The 19,820-nt window shown below is 35.0% G+C and overlaps 1 protein-coding gene across 9 annotated transcripts in view; it reads left to right on the top strand.

The window, feature by feature from the left end:
- COL24A1 (collagen type XXIV alpha 1 chain) overlaps window positions 1–19,820 on the top strand; it is a 348,320-nt gene that overhangs the window by 27,607 nt on the left and 300,893 nt on the right. For 8 of the 9 annotated variants that reach the window (XR_006886072.1, XM_046645896.1, XM_046645900.1 and 5 more), the window contains 2 exons: window positions 6,368–6,421; window positions 9,125–9,178. Coding sequence is in view for 8 of the 9 variants with exons in the window: in XM_046645896.1 (XP_046501852.1) it covers window positions 6,368–6,421; window positions 9,125–9,178 (108 nt within the window). In the remaining variant the exon portion in view is untranslated. The remainder of the gene's footprint in view (window positions 1–6,367; window positions 6,422–9,124; window positions 9,179–19,820) is intronic. The other variant, XM_046645897.1, reaches the window with a different exon arrangement.

Here is a 19,820-nt window from a genome sequence, read left to right as displayed (position 1 = left end):
AGGTATTGAGCAACTCTTATTAGAGTGAATGTTTAAAGTCTTTAAAATAAAACTTGGAGAATATATTATTATAGTGAAATAAACTCTTTTCAGCTATGACAATTAATTATCAACAGATTAGTAAAAAAAAATTGTGCCACTGGGCAGGTCATACTAAACAAATAGCTATGGAAGTCATTTACTTTCTTTGGAAAGAGTTAGTATGATGAAATAAGCATTGATCTCTTCTGTAAATCCAAAATAGTCATTTCAGCATGGGTAGGTGAAGCACTAATATTCAACAGATAATTATTTAGTCTCTGCTATGGGCAAAGCAGGAACACAAAGTATGTATAAAGAGCTTACATTTCAATAATGGGGATACCCATTATTGAAATTCATTTCAATATTGATATTCAAATTCAATATTCAAAAATTGAAGTTCTTTTATAACTCTACCTCACAGTAAAGTATAATGAATGCCACTGAAAGATACAAACTAAGTGTATGGAGTACAGATGTTAAAGGTAAGAAAAATATTTTTCGAGGGGATCCCCATGAAAGATCACTTAAGGGTAGGCTGTTCAGGATAGGTTCTTGTGGACAAAGTTAGTTATAACCTAGGCCTCAAATAATGGATATGATTTTGATAGGTGAAAGGAACTGGCATATTTTTTATATAGGAAAAACAGCATAGTAGCTATCATTTGCTGGGCTTTTTACCTTGTTGCAGGTGTTCTACCATGAGCTTTACATTCATTATCTTATCTTAAAAGAACCTTGTAAGGTTGGTATTATTATCCTCATTTTCCAGGTGAAGAAACTGAAGCCCAGAAGAGTTAATTTACTTGTCCATAACCACATCGCTGATAAATGATAGAGCCAGGATTCGGACCTAGGTTTTCTGCCTTTAAAGCTCAAACTCTTTCCTAATATTAGACTGAATAATGTTGGACAAATATAAGACCAGCTAGACGTTGTCAGGTTGTAGAGAGTATCGTCAAACTGATAGTTCTAACTTCATCTTGTTCTCAATGGAGAATTTTGCAGATTTCTAAGCAGAGACATTAATAGGGGAGTCAGTCTGGAAGTAGGGCCCAGAACAGATAAGAAGTTCCTGTATCATTTTGATGTTACAAGACTAGGACATTATCTAGGATGACAGCAGTGAAAATGCAAAGGAAAGATAGGATTCCAGAGATGTTCTGAAGGAAGGTTTGGTCCTAGGGACCAAGAAAAAAGGAAGCGAATCAAAGATGACTCTCAAGTTTTAAGCCTGTGGATTGAGAGAATGGTGATACCATTACTAAAAACAGTAACTAAGAGACAAAGTCAATTTTACGAGAAAAGTAAGTTAAAACATTTAAGATACTGTTGGCAATTCAGTAAGCTGTTGGGAAAGTTGAAAGAAGCTGAAGTGAAAAAGAGAGGTCAAGGCAGGGGCTATAGATTTTGGAGTCCTCTCGTCAGTAATATAGTTGAAGCTACAGGATTGAATAATATTTTTAAGGAAAGGAGTTTGGCATAGGGTCAAGACCCACATTATGGGGAATGTTTACTTTTGGCTTATAGAAGGAAAAAAGCAGGAAGGTGATCGAATGGTCAGGGAGATGGAAGAGAATACTGTACTATCACAAAGGCCAAAGAAGAGAGTTCTGAGAAGAAATCGATCAGCAGAGCAAAAAAGCTACAGGGAAGTCACAGGGGATGACGACTGAGAAAAAGTGGAGGAGATCTACTCAACCTTCTGATGGGAAAGTCATTGTTGAACTTTGAGACTCCAACTTCAGCACAGTGTAGAAGATTAAAGGTAGATTTTAGAAAGCTAATGAGCGAGTGAATGGTGATGGGATGATGAACTTGGTAGGGATTGTTCCACTGCTTCCTGAAGTGGATGTTACTGTGTGAAGTCTGAGGCCAGCTTGATTTTTCCTACTTGTGGGTGACTGTTTTTTCCACTGTGTGCACAGGCAGTAATTTCATTATCTCTGAAGTTCAGTAAATCTTTTAGGTTCTGTATCAGTGTTTTCTGGTACTCTTTTGATCTGAAGACTATTTTTATTTTATTACAGGAAAGTCTCCAATATATCCTCAAGTATTTTTCTTTTCCATTTTTCTGTATTCTTTTTCAGGCACACCAATAGGCATACGTTGAATGTCCTTTGGGATGATACATAGTATTTATTATCTTGTCTACAATCATGTCAAAGTGCTCTTTTTCATTTTGTGTGAATTCACTTATCCAACATCCATATTCCTTTATTATAAAGACTTTTCAATTGTATTTAATCAGTTTTTATTGCTTCTGATGTGGCTTCCATCTATAATGTTTTTCTTTTCTTTTTTTTCTTTGTTGTTTTTGCTCTTTTATATCTTTTTTAAGCTCTTCTCATTCACATTTCATTACCTTTGGCTGCTCTTTTTACCTCTTGTAACTTTTTTTTTAGCTCTCTTCTTATAGAGAAATGTCATCTTGAAATTCTTTGAAGCTACAGTGAACTATATGACTGAACTTTTTTTCTGTTGCATGGGGTAGTTCCACTTCTGATAAATGATTTTCATCTATCTTCTGGCAAATGATTTTCATCTACTTTTTTTTTTAAGATTTTATTTTTCCTTTTTCTCCCCAAAGCCCCCCAGTACATAACTGTATATTTTTAGTTGAGGGTCCTTCTAGTTGTGGCATGTGGGACTCTGCCTCTGCGTGGCCTGATGAGCAGTGCTATGTCCGTGCCTGGGATCCGAACTAGTGAAACCCTGGGCTGCTGAAGCGGAGTGCCCAAACTTAACCACTCGGCCATGGGGCCGGCCCCCAACACCTACTTTTAATTTATGTTTCTCTCCTCATACTTCCCCTTCCCCTCAATATCTATGTATAGGTCTCATGCTGGTTTCTTTCTGGTTATTGCTCTTATCTTAAATAAAGACAACTTTTTCTTGTTTTTAGAATAGTATAGGGAGAGACAAAGGGAAGTAAGGTGGAGTGATAGAGTGTCAAATTTAGGTTGCTGCCTTAAACACCATCTTACCATATTTATTTTGACCTTTACCCAGAGACATATCTCCTTTCATTTTTATGTACAATTTGTTGTGAAGCCCTTTATATCATAGACTCTCTGAGAAGTAATATCATGATTTACGCTGTTGTCTTTTACCCCCTCTCACCACTAGAAATCTCCCAAAGTTAGGAGATTTGGTTGTAGATCACAACAACAGTTCTTCCTCTTCAGCTCTACATTCCTTACTCTTGGCCCTTTGGAACTGGGTCTCTACTAGGTCATGAATTCTATCTCCTACGGCTTTCCCATTCCCTCAAACCTCGTCATTGTAATCAAAGGATTGTTGGAATGAACTTTCAGGACTGATAGACTTTCAGGTATCTGTAGCCTGTCCAGTGTTTGAAATCTGAGGAAGTTTTTTGTTTCTTTTTTGTTTTTGGTCATCTCTCGACATCCTTCCTTAGTTCAAAGTTTCTCAGTATTTGGAAGATAATCTTCATAATTTGTGGTTTGTGGCTGCGGTCCTTTCCTTGTTTCATTGGAGATGATGTCTTCTTCTTTTGGTGTTTTTTGTTGTTTTCAGTGGGTTTTGAGGGAGGGAGGGTAGTTTAAAGAATGTTCTCATTCTGCCATCTTTTACGTAAATTCTCTAGTGATATTTTTAAAAACATAAATTGGATCATGTTATTTATCTGTTTAAACTCTTCAGTGGCAAAAGCATAAGGCTCTTAGAATAAACTAAAAACTCTTTATCCTGACCTGTTCTGTCAAATGGGATCTGGCCCTGCTCATCACTGCACCCTCTGCTTGTTCCACTTACTCTCACTATTAGTTTTCTTTTAGTTCCTCAATAAGACTATGTTTTTCCTTTGTTTTGTTTTGTTTTACTCACACACTATTCATTTTATTCCTATTTTCTTCAATTTTATTTTCTCTTTTTTTCTAACTCCCATTTACCTTTCAAGTCTACCTTAACAGTTCTGCAGAGAAGCCTTCTCTATTACCACAATATAAATTAGACACATCTGTCAATCTCTCTCTTGGTTGCTTATTTCCTTCATATCACTATGAAAAATGTATAATTATGTGTTTATCCAATTAATGTGTGCCTTTCTATCTGTACTGTAAGCTCCAGGAGGGCTTGATGCTTACTAACTAATGTTTATTGCGTGAGTGAATGAATGAGTGAGTAAATGAATTAAAAATGGAATTTTAGATACAGGACTTCCAAGATTAATTGACCAGATATTACTCTCTCTTAGAAGTATTGATCTACTAAACACACTTGTCTTAGTATATATATTACCCTAGTAATAATAATATTATAAATAACATTAATTCAGTGCTTGCTGTGCCCCATGCATACCTTTAAAAAGGTATTAATTACTCTGTAGTTTACTGGTTTACTACTATATATCAGACGTAGTCACAGGTATTTCATATACAGTATCTTTAATGCCTATAATAACCCTGAAAGGTAGATTTTTATCACCAATATTTTAAAGATGAGAAAACTAAGGCTTAGAAAGAGTAACTTACTCGTCCAAGGTCATTTAGCTAGTAAATGATTGAGGCATCATTTGAATCTAGATTGGATGATTACAAAACCATTGCTCTTTTAATTGAATTATACTTTCTCTAAATAACCAAAAATCTGAAAGTTAAAGGGCCTTTTCTAGTACTTAACTTTATTTATAGAAAATAATTTATTCTCCTCAAAAAATTCATACCATATAAAATTACTTTGCTTCTCTTGTTTCTAGAAAATGTCTATTAATAACCTGTTCTCAAAGATTTGGAAATGTAAAATTGTGAAGACAAGTTAAAATTGACTTTTATTTAGTGCTTATTAAACAAGTCAAATGTTTCAATCGTGATATAAAATATAGTTTCTTTTTTCTCCAGTATCTAATATTAACTGTAAAATTAACTGCCTTTTCAGTGTGAATGGAAAAATGTTTTCTTTTGTCACAAAGTAGTACGATAGGGCAATAAACCAAACTAGACATTTTATTACTTTACTTTTCCATTTAGTTTTTAATTTTTAGTTGTTATATTCTGGAACTTTAACTGAAATCAACAGCTGTTAACTTCTAATTACAACAGCAGAACCAGAACCAACTTGAAAAGAATTTGATTTTTTTTTAAATAAGTGAAAGCCAGTTTTTGATAGAAGCTAGTGATGTAATAATACCTGTTAAAATATTTGAATGGCTCAGGAAGGAGAATGCCCTCAGTTTGGAGTTGAATAGAAATAGTATTTCCCTCTCAATATTAGGAAATATATGAAAATTTTACAGGGGTAGGAGAAGGAAAATAAAATTAAATGAAAATGGACCTTTTGAAATATATAAAGAGCATTAGAAAACTGCAAAATAACTGTAATATCAATAAAGGAGAAAGTTTCAAAGAGAAAAATGCTACATGAAAATAAAGCTCATTAGGTTATGCTACTTGTTAATGGTAGGGCTAGCCTTGATATGTCTAATTTCAAAGCTTGTACTATTTTTACTGCGATCATGAATGAATGTTTTGTAAAATGGAGTATGTGTATGCTCTATAGATATCAAGAATAATGCCCTATCAGCAGAGTGCTCAGGAACAATTAAATGAATGAACAGATGAATGAATGAATGAATACGTATTAACCATATCCCAAATGAACATTTATTCTTCCACAGTTGATTGTTAAAGTAAGTAAAAAAAAGATTACATAAGTCATTATATGCGGAGCAAAGAAGTAGGTTTCTATGTCTTATTTGATATACTTAAGTAACATTTAATGAACTCAGAACACTTTAAAAACTGATCCGTTTTTACTTTCACACTTTGTTTTACAAACCATTTAACTCTATTAGTGACTTCCTAGTATGCTGTATTTCATATAAGGCACATTTATTACTGAATATACTAAAGAGAGCACGTTATAGCAGTTTAACACATTACACAGATCCTTGGTGTGTCTTTTAAAAGAACATAAAATAGTCCGCTTTAATTTTTCAAGGCAAGTCTTTTGAAATGTCTTTGAAAAAAACCTGTAGTCATTGGTCTCCAAACCCTAAACTGAATTCCTCCTTCAGTAGTAAAAGTAAATTTAGGTGAAAATTACCCACAAAACTACTAGTTATAGTTCCTGTAAAAACCAGATATAGTGGCTCTAACTATACGTCGTAGACTTCCTGCTGCCCTTTCTGGCCAGATTAAAGAGGACACTTGAGTTTCAACTGTCACCCCTGCTGATTAGGGTGAGGGCATTCATGTTTCTTTAAAATCATCAGCAGCTGGGAACTGGGGACTGAAAAAGATCCCTGGAGTAAGAATATTAATAAGACTTGTGAGAACAGATGTGTCTATTATCATGCCTAATATCTTGGCACTTGTTTTCCAAGGGTCCACCTGGTCCAGCAGGTATCCCAGGTCCATCAGGAAAGAGAGGTCCACGGGTGAGTAGATGGGCTCTCTTTCCCATGTGCTGTTAGAATTATCAACTTTCCAGTATGTTTTTCCTAATATTGTACAGTATGTACTTCCTTTGGAAACCTGCCTGGATCTTCAGACCTAGCCCTACCTTTGCCAATTCAAGAGAAGGTTTGGAACATGTGCAGCTTGTTTCTTTGAGTGTGAACACCCAGCCAAAGCATTCTCTGTGGACATGTCCAGGAGAGATTATCAAATTTGTAGATTAGTGGCTATTCTGGTGCTACTTGTAACATTATTCTTAGTTATAAAGTGATCTCATCTGTAGTTGCTAGTCCAAGGTGGGGTTCATTTGCTTTGGGAAATGAAGAGGAGTGGGCTGCCTCAAAAGAGTGCATTCCTGGATTACATAGTGGAAAATATTGGAGCTCTTGACCAGAAAAATAATTGTCCTGAGGAATAGAACTGCCTTAAGGATCAGCAGTAGTTTCTCACATTACACAGGTCCAACAAAAGATTTATTGCTGTGTTAGAATGAGTGTCTTTCAAACCTAAAAAAAAAAGTGGGCTTTTATTAATAGAAATCCTTCAAAAAACTAGAAAAAGAATTGTGATTTTGTGTTATAAAGACAAATACAAATACCATATATACTTTCTTTGCATCCTGATTCTTATTTCTCATACAATCTAATGAAAAATCATCCTAAAATCTTACTTTAAGTTGCCTGTATTCACATCAAACTCTTGTCCCTGTGAGGCCTAAAGTGAATGCTCACTGGGCTCTGCGTGTTCTTTAGCATGCCTTTGGTTCCTCTATACTTGAGGACCTATCACATTCCTCCCAGAGTCTCTTCTAAACCTTGCCCACTCTCCTCTAGCCTGCAAACTGTTTCCATCCTCCTACCTCTCTGTCAGGAGACCTTGGATCCTACTTTTCTGAGGGATTGAGTCTATCTTTGTACTAATTCCATTTTCTCTCCTCCACTAAGGCTGTTCTTCTCCCACAGCATGACCTCCACATTCTGAAACTCCATCTATTCTCATCATACAGCAGTCTCCTTCCCTAAATTCCATCTTTTTTTTCATTTATTTGTCCAGTTCTCCTCCCTTTAAAGAAGGATCAGTATTCTTCTCAAGGTTATTACATTTGTGTTCCTAATTTTATCTCCTTTCAATTATTTAACTTAAAACTTGTACTTAGATTTTTTTCTCCCTAGATTTTATCTCATTTGGCGAAAACCAACAAATTATCCTTTTTTCAAAAAATCCCAAACTTTCATTGATATTAATTTTTCCTTAAGTTATCATCCTGCCTCACTCTTGAACTGCTGAGCTTTATATGATGGACTTACATTGCCCTTACATCTACATCAACAACTCATTTGTTTACCCCATAAATTTTTTCCCCCTTTTCTATTAAAATTTATTTTTTGAAGGTTGCAAATGACATATATCATGAAATCTAATTTTTTTTCCTTAGTTTTAACCTAGATAGATAAATCTTCATTATTTTCATTACTGACATCCCTCTCCTTTCTGAAACATTTATTAATTCAGAACTAATAATTCTGAAGTATTAAATATCCCCTCTATTAATCCGGAGCTAAAAAGATAGATAAATAAATACTATTAACTATATGTTATGTGTTGCGATAGAGGTATGGCTGAGGAGCACAGAGGTGGGTACCAAACCCAGATGAGTATAGGAGGCCTGGAGACCTGGAAGGCTTTTTGGAAGTGAATCTTAGTTCTTCTACTTGCTGCTTGTGTGAGCTTAAGTTTCCCTATTTGTAAGTGGGAGTAAAAATAACCACTTTGTAGGATTGTTATAAGGATTAGTAATAAAAATTATAAAGCATTAATACAGGTACTGGCACAGAAAAGGTACTTAATAAGTAGAAGCAATTATTGAATTCAGATTGGGAAATTTATCAGCCAAGTGAAATTAAATGACAAATACTCATTGAGTGGCTAATATGTGCTAAGTACTACATTGGTAATATAAAAAAATCTCTTTTCAAAGAATTTATAATCCTGGAACTAAACAGCACATGTCATAGGCAGTTAAAATAGCAATAAAATATTTAAATGACAGATTAGAACAGTGTAGGAAATGTCCCAAGGCAATGTATAATTAATTGCAAATGAATTTTACATGCAGCAATTTCTATAGAAGTTAGTAGCAAAGAGAAATGATTCATGCTGATGTAGCTAGGATTTTAAAATGAGGTGGGATCTCAGCTGACACTTGAAGAATGATTTGGGTAGGTATAAGGGGAAAGAGTTAAATGAAGTAAGTCTTTAAGGCATATGTAATAGCATAAACAAAAACCTAGGTGGGGAAAGAGTTAACACATGTCAAGAGGAGAGTAACTAGACAATTGCACCATGTTACTTTTAGGGTTCTTACTCTGCACAGCTTTTAGAAGTAGCACTAAGTAATATGGCTGGAGATAGGGTAAATAAGAGAGGTAAATACCTCAAGGCAGTGTTTGAAGCAAAAGACAGAAACCACAGTTCTGCTCTATAATTAATGTAGCTCTCTTTTCCAAGACTGAAATATCCAACATCTCAGAAAAGATACAGAATTTTGTAAAAAAAATGAAGTAATATTCATTTTAATGAAATTATATTATGTAATATTTATTTGAATAATATAATAAACACTGTCTGTTATTTGTATCTAGATCTGTCCTAAGAATGCTTTGACTTTTTTTTACTATTTGCAGGGCATACCAGGGCCACATGGAAATCCTGGGTTACCTGGATTACCAGGTGCAAAGGTGAGTGATTACTAGTGAGTATTGCATGATTTTTCTGACATTATTAAGGAGGTCCTTAACTTTTAAAGCCAACCTTGGGACATTGAGGATCTCTCTCATGTTGAAGAGCATGATTCTTCAACAGGATTGTCTTAGCCTGGCACAGAGCTGGGTTCCTCTGAAAGCCCACCACACTTGGATTTATATACTTAGTGGTAAAGTCAGGTACAGGCCTGCTTTGGTATTCCAAAGTCTTTATTGTCAAAATATGATGGCAATTCATGGAAACCTCTGGAATATACAGATTTTGAGTTCAGTAATTTATCTTAAATCAAGGCCATTTTAGAGTGTAAATAAATACTGAGGAAATAAAGTAGCATTCATTTCCCTGCTCCACACTTCCAGAATATTTTTTTTTGAAAACAGCTAACCTGAAAGCCTATATATATCAGCATACATAGTTGTATGATAGTAGTGTGATAGATAATAGCGTGATAGATAGTAGTATGAGCATAGAAAAAAGAATAGAAGAATACACACCAGGCTGGTTACCTTGGGAGGAGGTATGGGAATGGAGAGATAACTAAATTATATATATATATATATATATGAGATTAGGTAAGCATTAGGGCCTCGGTTGCCAGGACTTCATGAATCTTTTAGGTCTATTAATAGCCCCTCTGCTTATAATGATCACACTCAGAAGTAAACATGTAACCACATAGGATAAGGGTTAAGAACACAGGTTTTGGAGTCCGACAGATTTGGGTTCAAGTTTTAGCTCTCTGGATTTATGTGACTAAAAGCAAATGACTTGCTTAGCCTCTTTAAGCTTCATTTTCCTGATTTCCTGGTTTATGAAATGGGGAAAATCACGGTCCATCCTCATAGGGTCGCAGAGAAGGCTAAGTAAATTAATGTGAGTAAAGCACTTAACATGGTGCTAACGTGTCGTAAGTGGCATCATTATTAATAGGTAATAATGATAACATATCGCTAGGATAATTTAAATCTAAATTTCCTAAAGTGTCTCATCACTGCCAACGATTTTTTGAGTTCAACAAAAATGTCTCAGAGAGAAAAAAAAAGACTCTAACTCAAGTCCGGATGTGTAACAGTGAGAGGAAAAACAGATCACTTCTAAAGAAATTAGGTGTTTGATTTGAATTTGTGATTCCCTAGCCCTTCAAGCTTTAACTGGGGACTTAAAGGTTATTTAGACTAGTAAAAGGTTAAAGTAGTTGTAAAGGCCTAGCTCATATTTCTCCAAAGGGCTGTATTTCCAGGGGCTTACAGTCCTGTCAGCCTCATTTCCACAATAGGAGCAGCATTTCCACAGGGCTGCACTCTCCTCCCCCTTTCCCTACCAAAGCCAGTAGTACACAGTTAGGCACTCAACTAAATAAACCAATAAAACATATGAATAGGGTGGGGAGAGGTGTAGATAGAGATAGTGGAAAACCTTCCATTGAATTGACTTCTTAAAATGTGTATACATATTCAGAGAAAATGTTTGAGAAAGTGAAGAACTTTGTATCAAATAAAAATTATCATTGTCCCAAGATTAAAAACAATGTATTTTTCAGTATTTACTAGTATAAATATGTGTCTTTAGTAAAATGATGTAGGAGAGATGAAAATTTGAATCTCAAGATTTCTCTTTAATATTATATTTAGTAATACGGATATGATTTTGACCATTTATAACTATTTGCCAGTAAAATACTTTTATGAACCCATATATGAGGGATTTTTTAAAAATCCTACTTTTAATTAGCAAGCAACTCATTAGACCTCTTGGAGACAATCTTATAAACCTGAATATTAGTCTTTAATTCATATTTAATTTAATAATTTGATAACTGTGTCCAAAATAGCCAAAACTGACCATGGTTTGTTTTAACTGCACATACTTGTGGAGGATATTAGATTTATGTCAAAAATTACCACTGTGTCTTAAATGCATCAAATAAAGCTCGTGGTGTGTGGTTTTCTGAAAGCAATTTTTCCAGATATTTAATATGTGGTTTAGAGTAATCAGAATTAATAGAACATTCAAGTTTTGTCCCTTATAATCCTCTTATAATATTTATTCAAAACAATGCAAACAATGCTGATTGCCTGCTCTTGACAATAAATTTTGACATGTAATCACAGGATTTATTTTCCTTCAAGGAATAAAGATTACTTTTAAATTAAGGGATTTTAGAGTATAAAGACAAATCCAGCTATTTTTCCTTTCTCAGTTACTGTTTAGCAAGAATAACATAGTTAGGGGCCTGCCCAGTGGCACGGCAATTAAGTTTGCATGTTCCGCTTCAGCGGCTTAGGGTTTGCTGGTTTGGATCCTGGGTGTGGACCTAGGCACCACTTGGCACGCCATGCTGTGGCAGGCGTCCCACATAAAATAGAGGAAGATGGGCACAGATGTTAGCTCAGGACCAGTCTTCCTCAGCAAAAAGAGGAGGATTGGCAGCAAATGTTAGCTCAAGGCCAATCTTCCTCAAAAAAAAAAAAAAAATGACATAGGTAGAATTATTGGCTTCTAAGAAAATTGTATAAAAAGTCATCTTGTCACTTGCACAAGAAATCATCTGTCCATTTCAAAAGGGGATTACCTGAACGGATGGAAAGAACAAATTAAGTCAATGGCAAATTTAGAAAGGTTTAACTCAAATGGGAACTGCAATGCATTACGGAACCTATATACAGATATATTTGGATTAATGTACTTTATAAAAATTTTTAGAACCAAAAGGTAGCTTATATAAGTTAAATGAGATGAAGCACATAAAGCAGCTGATTGAATGCTTGTACATAGTTGACACTTAAGAAAATGTTACTTCCCTTTTCTCGGAGGAGCTACTTAAGAGGAGACTGGGTCAATTAGAAAAGCAACTTTTACTGAAAGTACAACATTTATTATTTGTTAAATAAAACAAAAACAGTCTTGTGGCTCTTATGAATGAAAATACCTTATAGTATAGAAATATGTTTTATTTATAAGGCTATTTTTTTTTGAGGAAAATTAGCCCCAAGCTAACTGCTGCCAATCCTCCTCTTTTTGCTGAGGAAGACTGGCCCTGAGCTAATATCCATGCTCATCTTCCTCTACTTTATATGTGGGACGCCTACCACAGCATGGCGTGCCAAGTGGTGCCATGTCCGCACCCAGGATCCGCACTGCTGAACCCCGGGCCACCAGAAGCAGAACTTGTGCACTTAACTGCTGCGCCACAGGGCCAGCCGCCTTATGAGGCTATTTTAAAGTTTATAAGAATAAAGCCTATTTTGATAAAATAGTCTAGACTGATGCAAAAATTAATCCATTTTATTTTGCTATACTTTTACAATCAAATTAGCATTTATCATAAGGGACAAAAAGTGTAAGCTGATCTTGGTAGTTCTCAACTCTGTTCAGATGAAATGAGTTCTCACTTATGAGTCTATCTTCCTTAATAGGCTCTTAGTAATTTGAGTGCAGGGGCCAGATCTTATTCATCCTTGCATTTGTGCCTAGCCCAGTGCCCAGCATGTGCTGGGCACTCAATAAATGTTAAACTGAACCAATAAGCTGATTTAATATTAGTGACAAGGCACTGGTATCATAAAGGAAAGAGAACTAACATTTATTAAGCACCTAATATCTGACAATTATTTTATTATGACATCTCATTGTTTCATTTCAATTAAGAGTACTATTCAGAGTAGGCTTTATTATCTTCTGCTTTGCATAGAAAAAAGCATACTCAGAGAGGTAGGTAAGTACTTAACTAAAGTAACAGTCTGTAACTGATAGAACTGGATTAAGAATTGGTTCTGTCTTACTCTTTCCCTTACACCAGATTGTGTCTCCTAACATAGTGAGAAATTCATTTATAAAACACTACCTTAAGGAGAAAGGGTGGGGGTGGGGTGACCTAATGGAATTTAAAGACTTTTTGAGTTCCTTTAATAATATTAACAAAACATGTTTATTTCAAGGCTCCAGCTTATCCTGTGGATATTGATAATAACATATAAAGATAAACTCCATGAAGAATGAAACTAATCTCTAGTCCCTGAGAACTGTGTTGTTAAATTGTTAAATAATAGAAGAATAAAGTGCCACACAAATTTTTAGTGGATCTATAGCAATTTTTTTTAGCATTAGACTATAATGATTTAAAACAGAGAAGGAAAGTCTTTTAAGCTAGCCTGTTAAAGACCAGCTGAAATCATTAGCTAAAATGAGGAGATGGTAGAAATAAAGTCCTTCCCAAAAAATCACAAGAAAGTAAATTCCATTTCTTGTTTGCTACGAGAATGGCTTTATTCTTGTCACCACATGCCATCTGGGTCCACATTGTATCATATTTATCTATTTAACGAACTTTATTTGCAGGGTGAAGGAAATTTTTATTAGTATGAACTAAACATGATTAATTGTGCAGTACATCTTTGAATGTGAGTAATGAATGCAGGCTATATCTTCAGCCTACCATTTACTTATAATTTTAGTCCAGGCAGTCTATTTGTGGTCAAGATAGTTCCTTTCCAAAAAACACTTCTTAAAGGAAACTTAAACCCTTCCCAAAAACATTCAGAGTTTATATTACTTTAGTCAAGTCCAATAGTTCCTTCAAATTTAATCCAGTTAAATGAAAACATCTAATTCTAATAAGTTGCAATAACAATCACTCATCAGTAACATTAAATGAAATCTTATTAATAATATTAAATATTGAATCCCAAGGAGTCATATCTTAGTGCTCTGTTCTATTCCTGGTTTTGATCCTATGCTCCCATGTCTCTATTATATATTTTTCTAAACTAGAAGTCCCTAAACTAGAAGTTTTCCTTGCATGTGAATTACAGAAATATATTGAATATAGATGCTGACCCATTCTAAGAATTTTTTACCAAGTCAGATTGCTATGAAAAATTTAAGTCCAACATTCTGAAAATGTAAAAAGTGATAAAATGCTGAATATTGAGGTGCTCCTATTATTATAGACAACATAGGGAGCTTCTTGTGAAGGACCAGACAAAATATGATCCTTTCCTTTGATTCTGTGCTTGTTAGTTCACGGTTAAAATATGACTTAAATGTATTAAAAATGCTTCCTTCTAGCTATCAAAGACTATTAGGGTCTTGTCAAAAAGATTCAGGAGCCAATTTGAAAAGGCTTCCACTAGGTAAAAATTGATGTAATTTGAACATCATTAAGGATAATAATCACAGTGGATTAAATCACATCAAACATCTCTAAATTCCTAAGTTATAATGATGCTAAAAACAGACAAACCCTCACTGGTCACCTTTAGAGAATGCTATTACATCTGTGAGACTGTCAAATCCTCTGACGTCAAATGGGTATTCAACAATTCAATTCAATTCTGACACTAAATACCCCAAGTTAGTGTCAGACTCCATAGATTTAAGGGCTTAGTCCCACAAGACTGCCCACACTTGAGATGCCAGCCACAGACAGGTTGCCTAGGCTACTCACTAGGCTACTCACACTGGCTGAGTACAAATTCAGGGGTTCCCACATGCCCCCTGCCAGCTGGTCTGATATTTTGCTAGAATGGCTCACAGAACTCAGGAAAACACTTTACTTAGGTTAACTTGTTTATTTTGAAGGATACAACTCAGGAAGAGTTAAATGGAAGGAGATGCATAGGGCAAGGTATGGAGGGTGGGGGCTCTGAGTTTCCAAGCCCTCTCTAGATGTGCTACCTGCCCAGCACATCAGTGTGTTCACCAACCTGGAGCGTTGGAATCTCTTTGTACAAGAGTCTTTTATAACTCAATCTCTAGCACTCCCCTCCTCTCCCTGGAGGTAGGGGAAGGAATGGGACTAAGTTCCTACTTGATAATCACTTGTTTGCCTTTCTAGTGATTAACCCCTATCCTGAAGCTGTCTGGGGGCCCCACCCTGAGTCACCTCAATTGCATAAACTCAAATGTGGTCAAAAGGGGCTTGTTAGGAATAACAAAAGACACTCCTATGACTCAGGAAATTCCAAGGGTTTTAGGAGCTCTGTGCCAGGAACTAGGGACAAAGACTAAATATATTTTTTATTATACCACAATGTCATTATATGGAAAACTGGTAAATAGAAGAAAAATAAAGGGAGAGAATAAAAATTTTCTTATGAAATTCCTTGCTTTTCCTATAGAATTGAACCTATATTTGGATAATTGGATAATCTGGATAATTGAACCAATTATTTGGACAATCAAATAATTTATGAAGGGAAAATTTCTCTTTATAGAAAAAGCTAGTAACTGAAGAAAGAATGCTAGAGTTAAAAATCACCACTTTTTGCAATCTTGATGAAGAAAAGGTTGAAAAACAAAAAACACCTCAGTAAGTCCAGAGGCCTTGAGGCAAGAGGCTGCTTGACAGCCTTTGAGGAGTAAATGAATGGGATAAGTGGTAGAAGACAAATCAGAGAGAGAGCAGGAGCTGGATTATGTAGGACCTGCTAGGTAAGGATTCTGGTTGGATTTTACTCTGTGTTGGAGATTCACTTGCTTGAGTTCTAAGTAGATAACTGACATCATCCAATTTATGTTGTAAGAAGATACTTCTGGCTGTCAGGTGAAGAATAAATTGGGGTAAGAAAAGGATGGAAATAAGGATACCAGTTTAGAGACTACTTCACTGTTCTACTCAAACCCATGCCATTGGTGATGATGGCATAGGCTAGAGTGTTAACAGTGGAGGTGGTGTGAAGTAGTCAAAATCTAGATATATTTTGAGGTACAGTCAACATGATTTGCTGGTGGATTACATATATGGTGTGAGAGAGAAGAGTCAAAGATAATCTAAGGCTTAATCAGTTAAATGGCTGATATTGTGGGAGCATCTGGAATGAGGAGGAACAGGATTTCAGGTTTTTATTGGTTTGTTTGTTTTGTTTTGTTTTGTTTTTGCCTGGAAAGAAATGAAGAGTTCATTTCCATTAGTGTTTTCATAGAACCAACTTTTGACTTTATTATTTTTTCCATAGACTATTCAATATTTTATTGATTTTGGCTCTAATATAAACATTTAGAGCTATAAATTTCCCTCTAAGGACTGATTTAACTGCAACCCATAAAATTTGTTATGTTGCCTTTTATTATCATTCAGATTGAAAATATATGCTTTCTTTTTTGACTCATGGGTTATGTAAATACGTTGTTTTGTTTAATGTCCATCTATTAGAAGCTTTTTTAGTTATTTTATTTCTATTGGTTTCTAATTTAGTTCTATTGCGGTCAGAGAGCATATAATGGAAGAGTTCAATCTTTCAAAAATTTATTAAGGTGTTTTATGACCCAGCATGTGATCTGTCTTGATGAATATCCCATATGCACTTCAAAAGATTGTATATTTTGCAATTGTTGAATGTAGTGTTCTATAAATGTCAATTAGATTAAGGTGATTAATGGTAGTGGTCAAATTTTCTCTATCTTTACTGGTTTTTTGGTCTAGTTGTTTCAGGAGTGTTAAAATATCCAACTATGATTTTGGATTTATTTCTCTATTTACTGTTTAGGGAATGTGTAGTTAGTCAGTGTTTGCTTTATGTATTTTCATGCTCTGTGTTCATGCATGTTTAAGGATTGTTGTGTCTTCCTGATAAACTGACCCTTTTATCATTATCAAATGTCTCTCTTTATCTCACTAATATGTCTCTTCTGGAAGTCTAGTTTGATAGTAACAGAGCCACACCAGCATTTTTATGCTTATTGTTTGCCTTGTATATATTTTTCTTTTCCTTTACCTATCTATATTTAAAGTGCATCTCTTATAGACAATGTATAGTTGGATCTTACTTGTTTATCCAGTCTGATAATCTCTGGTTTTTAACTGGAGCACATTAAGTCCATTTACATTTGTGTAATTATTGGTGTGATTGGGTCTTGGCCTTCTACATTGTCATCTCTTTTCCATTTATCCCGTTTGTTGTTTGTTCCTTTATTCTTCCTTTTCTGCCTTCTTTTGAGTTAATCAAATATTCTTTGGTATTCCATTAATTTCTCTATTGGAATTTCAGCTGTATCTCTGATTGATTAATTGATTGATTTCAGTGGTTGCTCTAGGGATTACAATATGCATCCTTAACTTATTCTAGTTTACTTAGAGTTAATATGGTAGCACTTCATGTAAAATATAAGACCTTGTGACACTGTGGTTCTATTTACCCATTACTTCCATCCTTTGTGTCTTGGTGTCATTTATTTTGTCTATATCATTATAAACTTCACAGTACAATGGAATAATTTTTTTATTAAAGAAACCACCTTTTAAAGAAATTAAGAGAAGAGACAAAGGAGTCATTTGTATTTCCTCATTTATTTTCATTTCTAGGCCTCTTCATTCCTTCCTACAGATCTGAGTTTCTATCTGGTCTGTCACTTTCCTTTAGCTAGAAGAAGTTCCTTCAGTATTTCTTGGAGTGCAGCTCTGCTGGTGATGGATTCTCTTGGTTTTTGTTTACCTGAAATTTATTTTGTCTACATGTTTTGGAGGATATTTTTATAGAGTATAAAAATCTTGATTGAGAGTGTTTCTTCTGGCACTTTAGAGAGGCTTGTTGTTCTCATCTTTTGGCCTCCACTGTTTCTGATAAGTTAGCTATCATTCACATTATTATTCCCCTCAAAGTAATGTGTCATTTTTCACAGACTGCTTTTGAGATTTATCTCTTTGTGTGGCTTTTAGCAGTTTGAATATGATATATTTAGGGGTGGTTTTCATAAGTATTTCTCTTTTGGGGTTTACTGAATGCCTTGGATCTATAAGTGGTTTTTTGTTTGTTTCTTTTTGCTTTGTCTTTAGCAAATTTGGGACATTTTTGGCCATTATTTCTTCAAACAATCTTTCTGTTCCATTCTTTCTCTCTTCTCCTTCTGAGAATCCATTTACATGTATGTTAGATGACAATATTATCTCACAGGTCACTAGAGCTCTGTTTTTGCTGTTTTTTGTTCTCTCTTCTTCAGATTAGATAACGTCTATGGATCTGTCTTTAAGTTCACTAAACTTTACTTCTGCCTTCCCCAATATACTGTTAATTTTACCCAGTAAATTTTTTATTTCAGATATTGTATTATCAGTTCTAGAATTCTAGTTGGTTCTTTTTATATAGTTTTCATTTGTCTGCTGATATTTCTGTCTGTTCATTCATTATGATCATTTTTTCCTTTAAGTCCTTGAACACATTTATAATGGTTAACTTAAAATCCTTAACTGCTACTTCCAACATCTGGCTCCTTTTGAGGTCTGTTTGTATTGACCACTTTTTTCTTTAACTCAGGTCAGATTTTCCTTTTCTTTGTATGTCTGGAAAATTTGATTTTATGCTGGATATGATGCATGATATGTGGAAGAACTTTAGATTCTGTCTTCTTCCTTTGAAATCTTTTGACAACTGTTCATTTTTGTTCTGTAGGTAGTTGAATAAATGGCTCATCACCTTACCCTTGTACAGGGTTGGTAACTTTTTAAAAGTACAGATTTGTTTCAGTTTTGCTCATAGATTTGGTGTGAGTCCATTACCCCAAGGATATAGCATTTGCCTCTAAAGTATGGCCTTTCCTGAATTTCAATGGAAAGGTGTTTACCAAGGCATTTGCCATGTCCCTCTAAAGTGATGTGGCACAAATTCCAAACTATTTCTCCTGTGATGGCCAGCAGCTGAAATTTGTGTTCAATTCTTTCAGCCTTCTAGTTGTTGCTTTCTGCTGAGCTCTTTGGAATCTATCTCATGCAGGCACATGTCAGGGTCAGCCAAAAATTGAAGAACCTATAGCCAGGTTTGGGGAGAAGTTATCTTCTTTCTTTCTAGGATTTTTCTCCCTCAGTTTACAGTCATTTTGGTAGCCCCACACTCTGTCCTCTAACACCATTAGCTAAAAGTTCTATGGTTTTCTACTTGAATTCTAGCCACTCTGTGCAGACTGAGAAGTGTCTTTAGGAGAAAAGCTGTATAAATATGTACTACACCAAGTGTGGTTCTCATCTTTCAAGAGTTTAATCCCCTCCAGTGTGTCTTGTTTTTGATTGTTCTCCTATGTATTCAAATACTTGTTTTATGCATCTTGTATCTGTAGGAGGATTTGTCATATACATGCTACTCTGCCACTATCTGAACCAGAAGTCCCAAGAGTTCCTTTTTGGACATACTCAATTTGAGATGATTATTTGACACCCAAGTAGAGATATAAAAAGGATATATGGATCTGGAATTCATGGGACATGTCATAGCTAAAAATATACATTTCAGAGTCATCAGTATATATATGAAATTTAAAGCTACAGAAGTGATCAGATCACCTAGGGATGAATGTAGACAGAGAAGAGAAGTACCCAAGGGTACTCTTGGGGTGTTCTAGAGTTTAATACATTAAGAAGAAGAGGAACTAGCAAAGGAGACTGAGAAAGAATGATCAATGAGGTAGGATAGTGGTAGGAACAAAGACCTGACTGGAGTAGGTCCAAGAGAGAATAGAAGTCTCCTGGCTAGCATAGACAACTTTCTAGGAGTTTTTCTCTAAAAGGGAACAGTGTAATGGAGCAGAGAAGGGAGATGTGGGCTTGGAAAGTTGTTTTTTAAGATGAGAGGAATTACAGTATGTTTAGTTGGTGATGGCAGTTATCCTAGAGAGAAGTAAAAATTAAAA

Source organism: Equus quagga, chromosome 18, assembly GCF_021613505.1.
Source record: "Equus quagga isolate Etosha38 chromosome 18, UCLA_HA_Equagga_1.0, whole genome shotgun sequence".
Lineage (NCBI taxonomy): Eukaryota > Metazoa > Chordata > Mammalia > Perissodactyla > Equidae > Equus > Equus quagga.
Note: the sequence above shows the minus strand (reverse complement) of the source record. Positions and strands in the feature narration are given on the sequence as shown.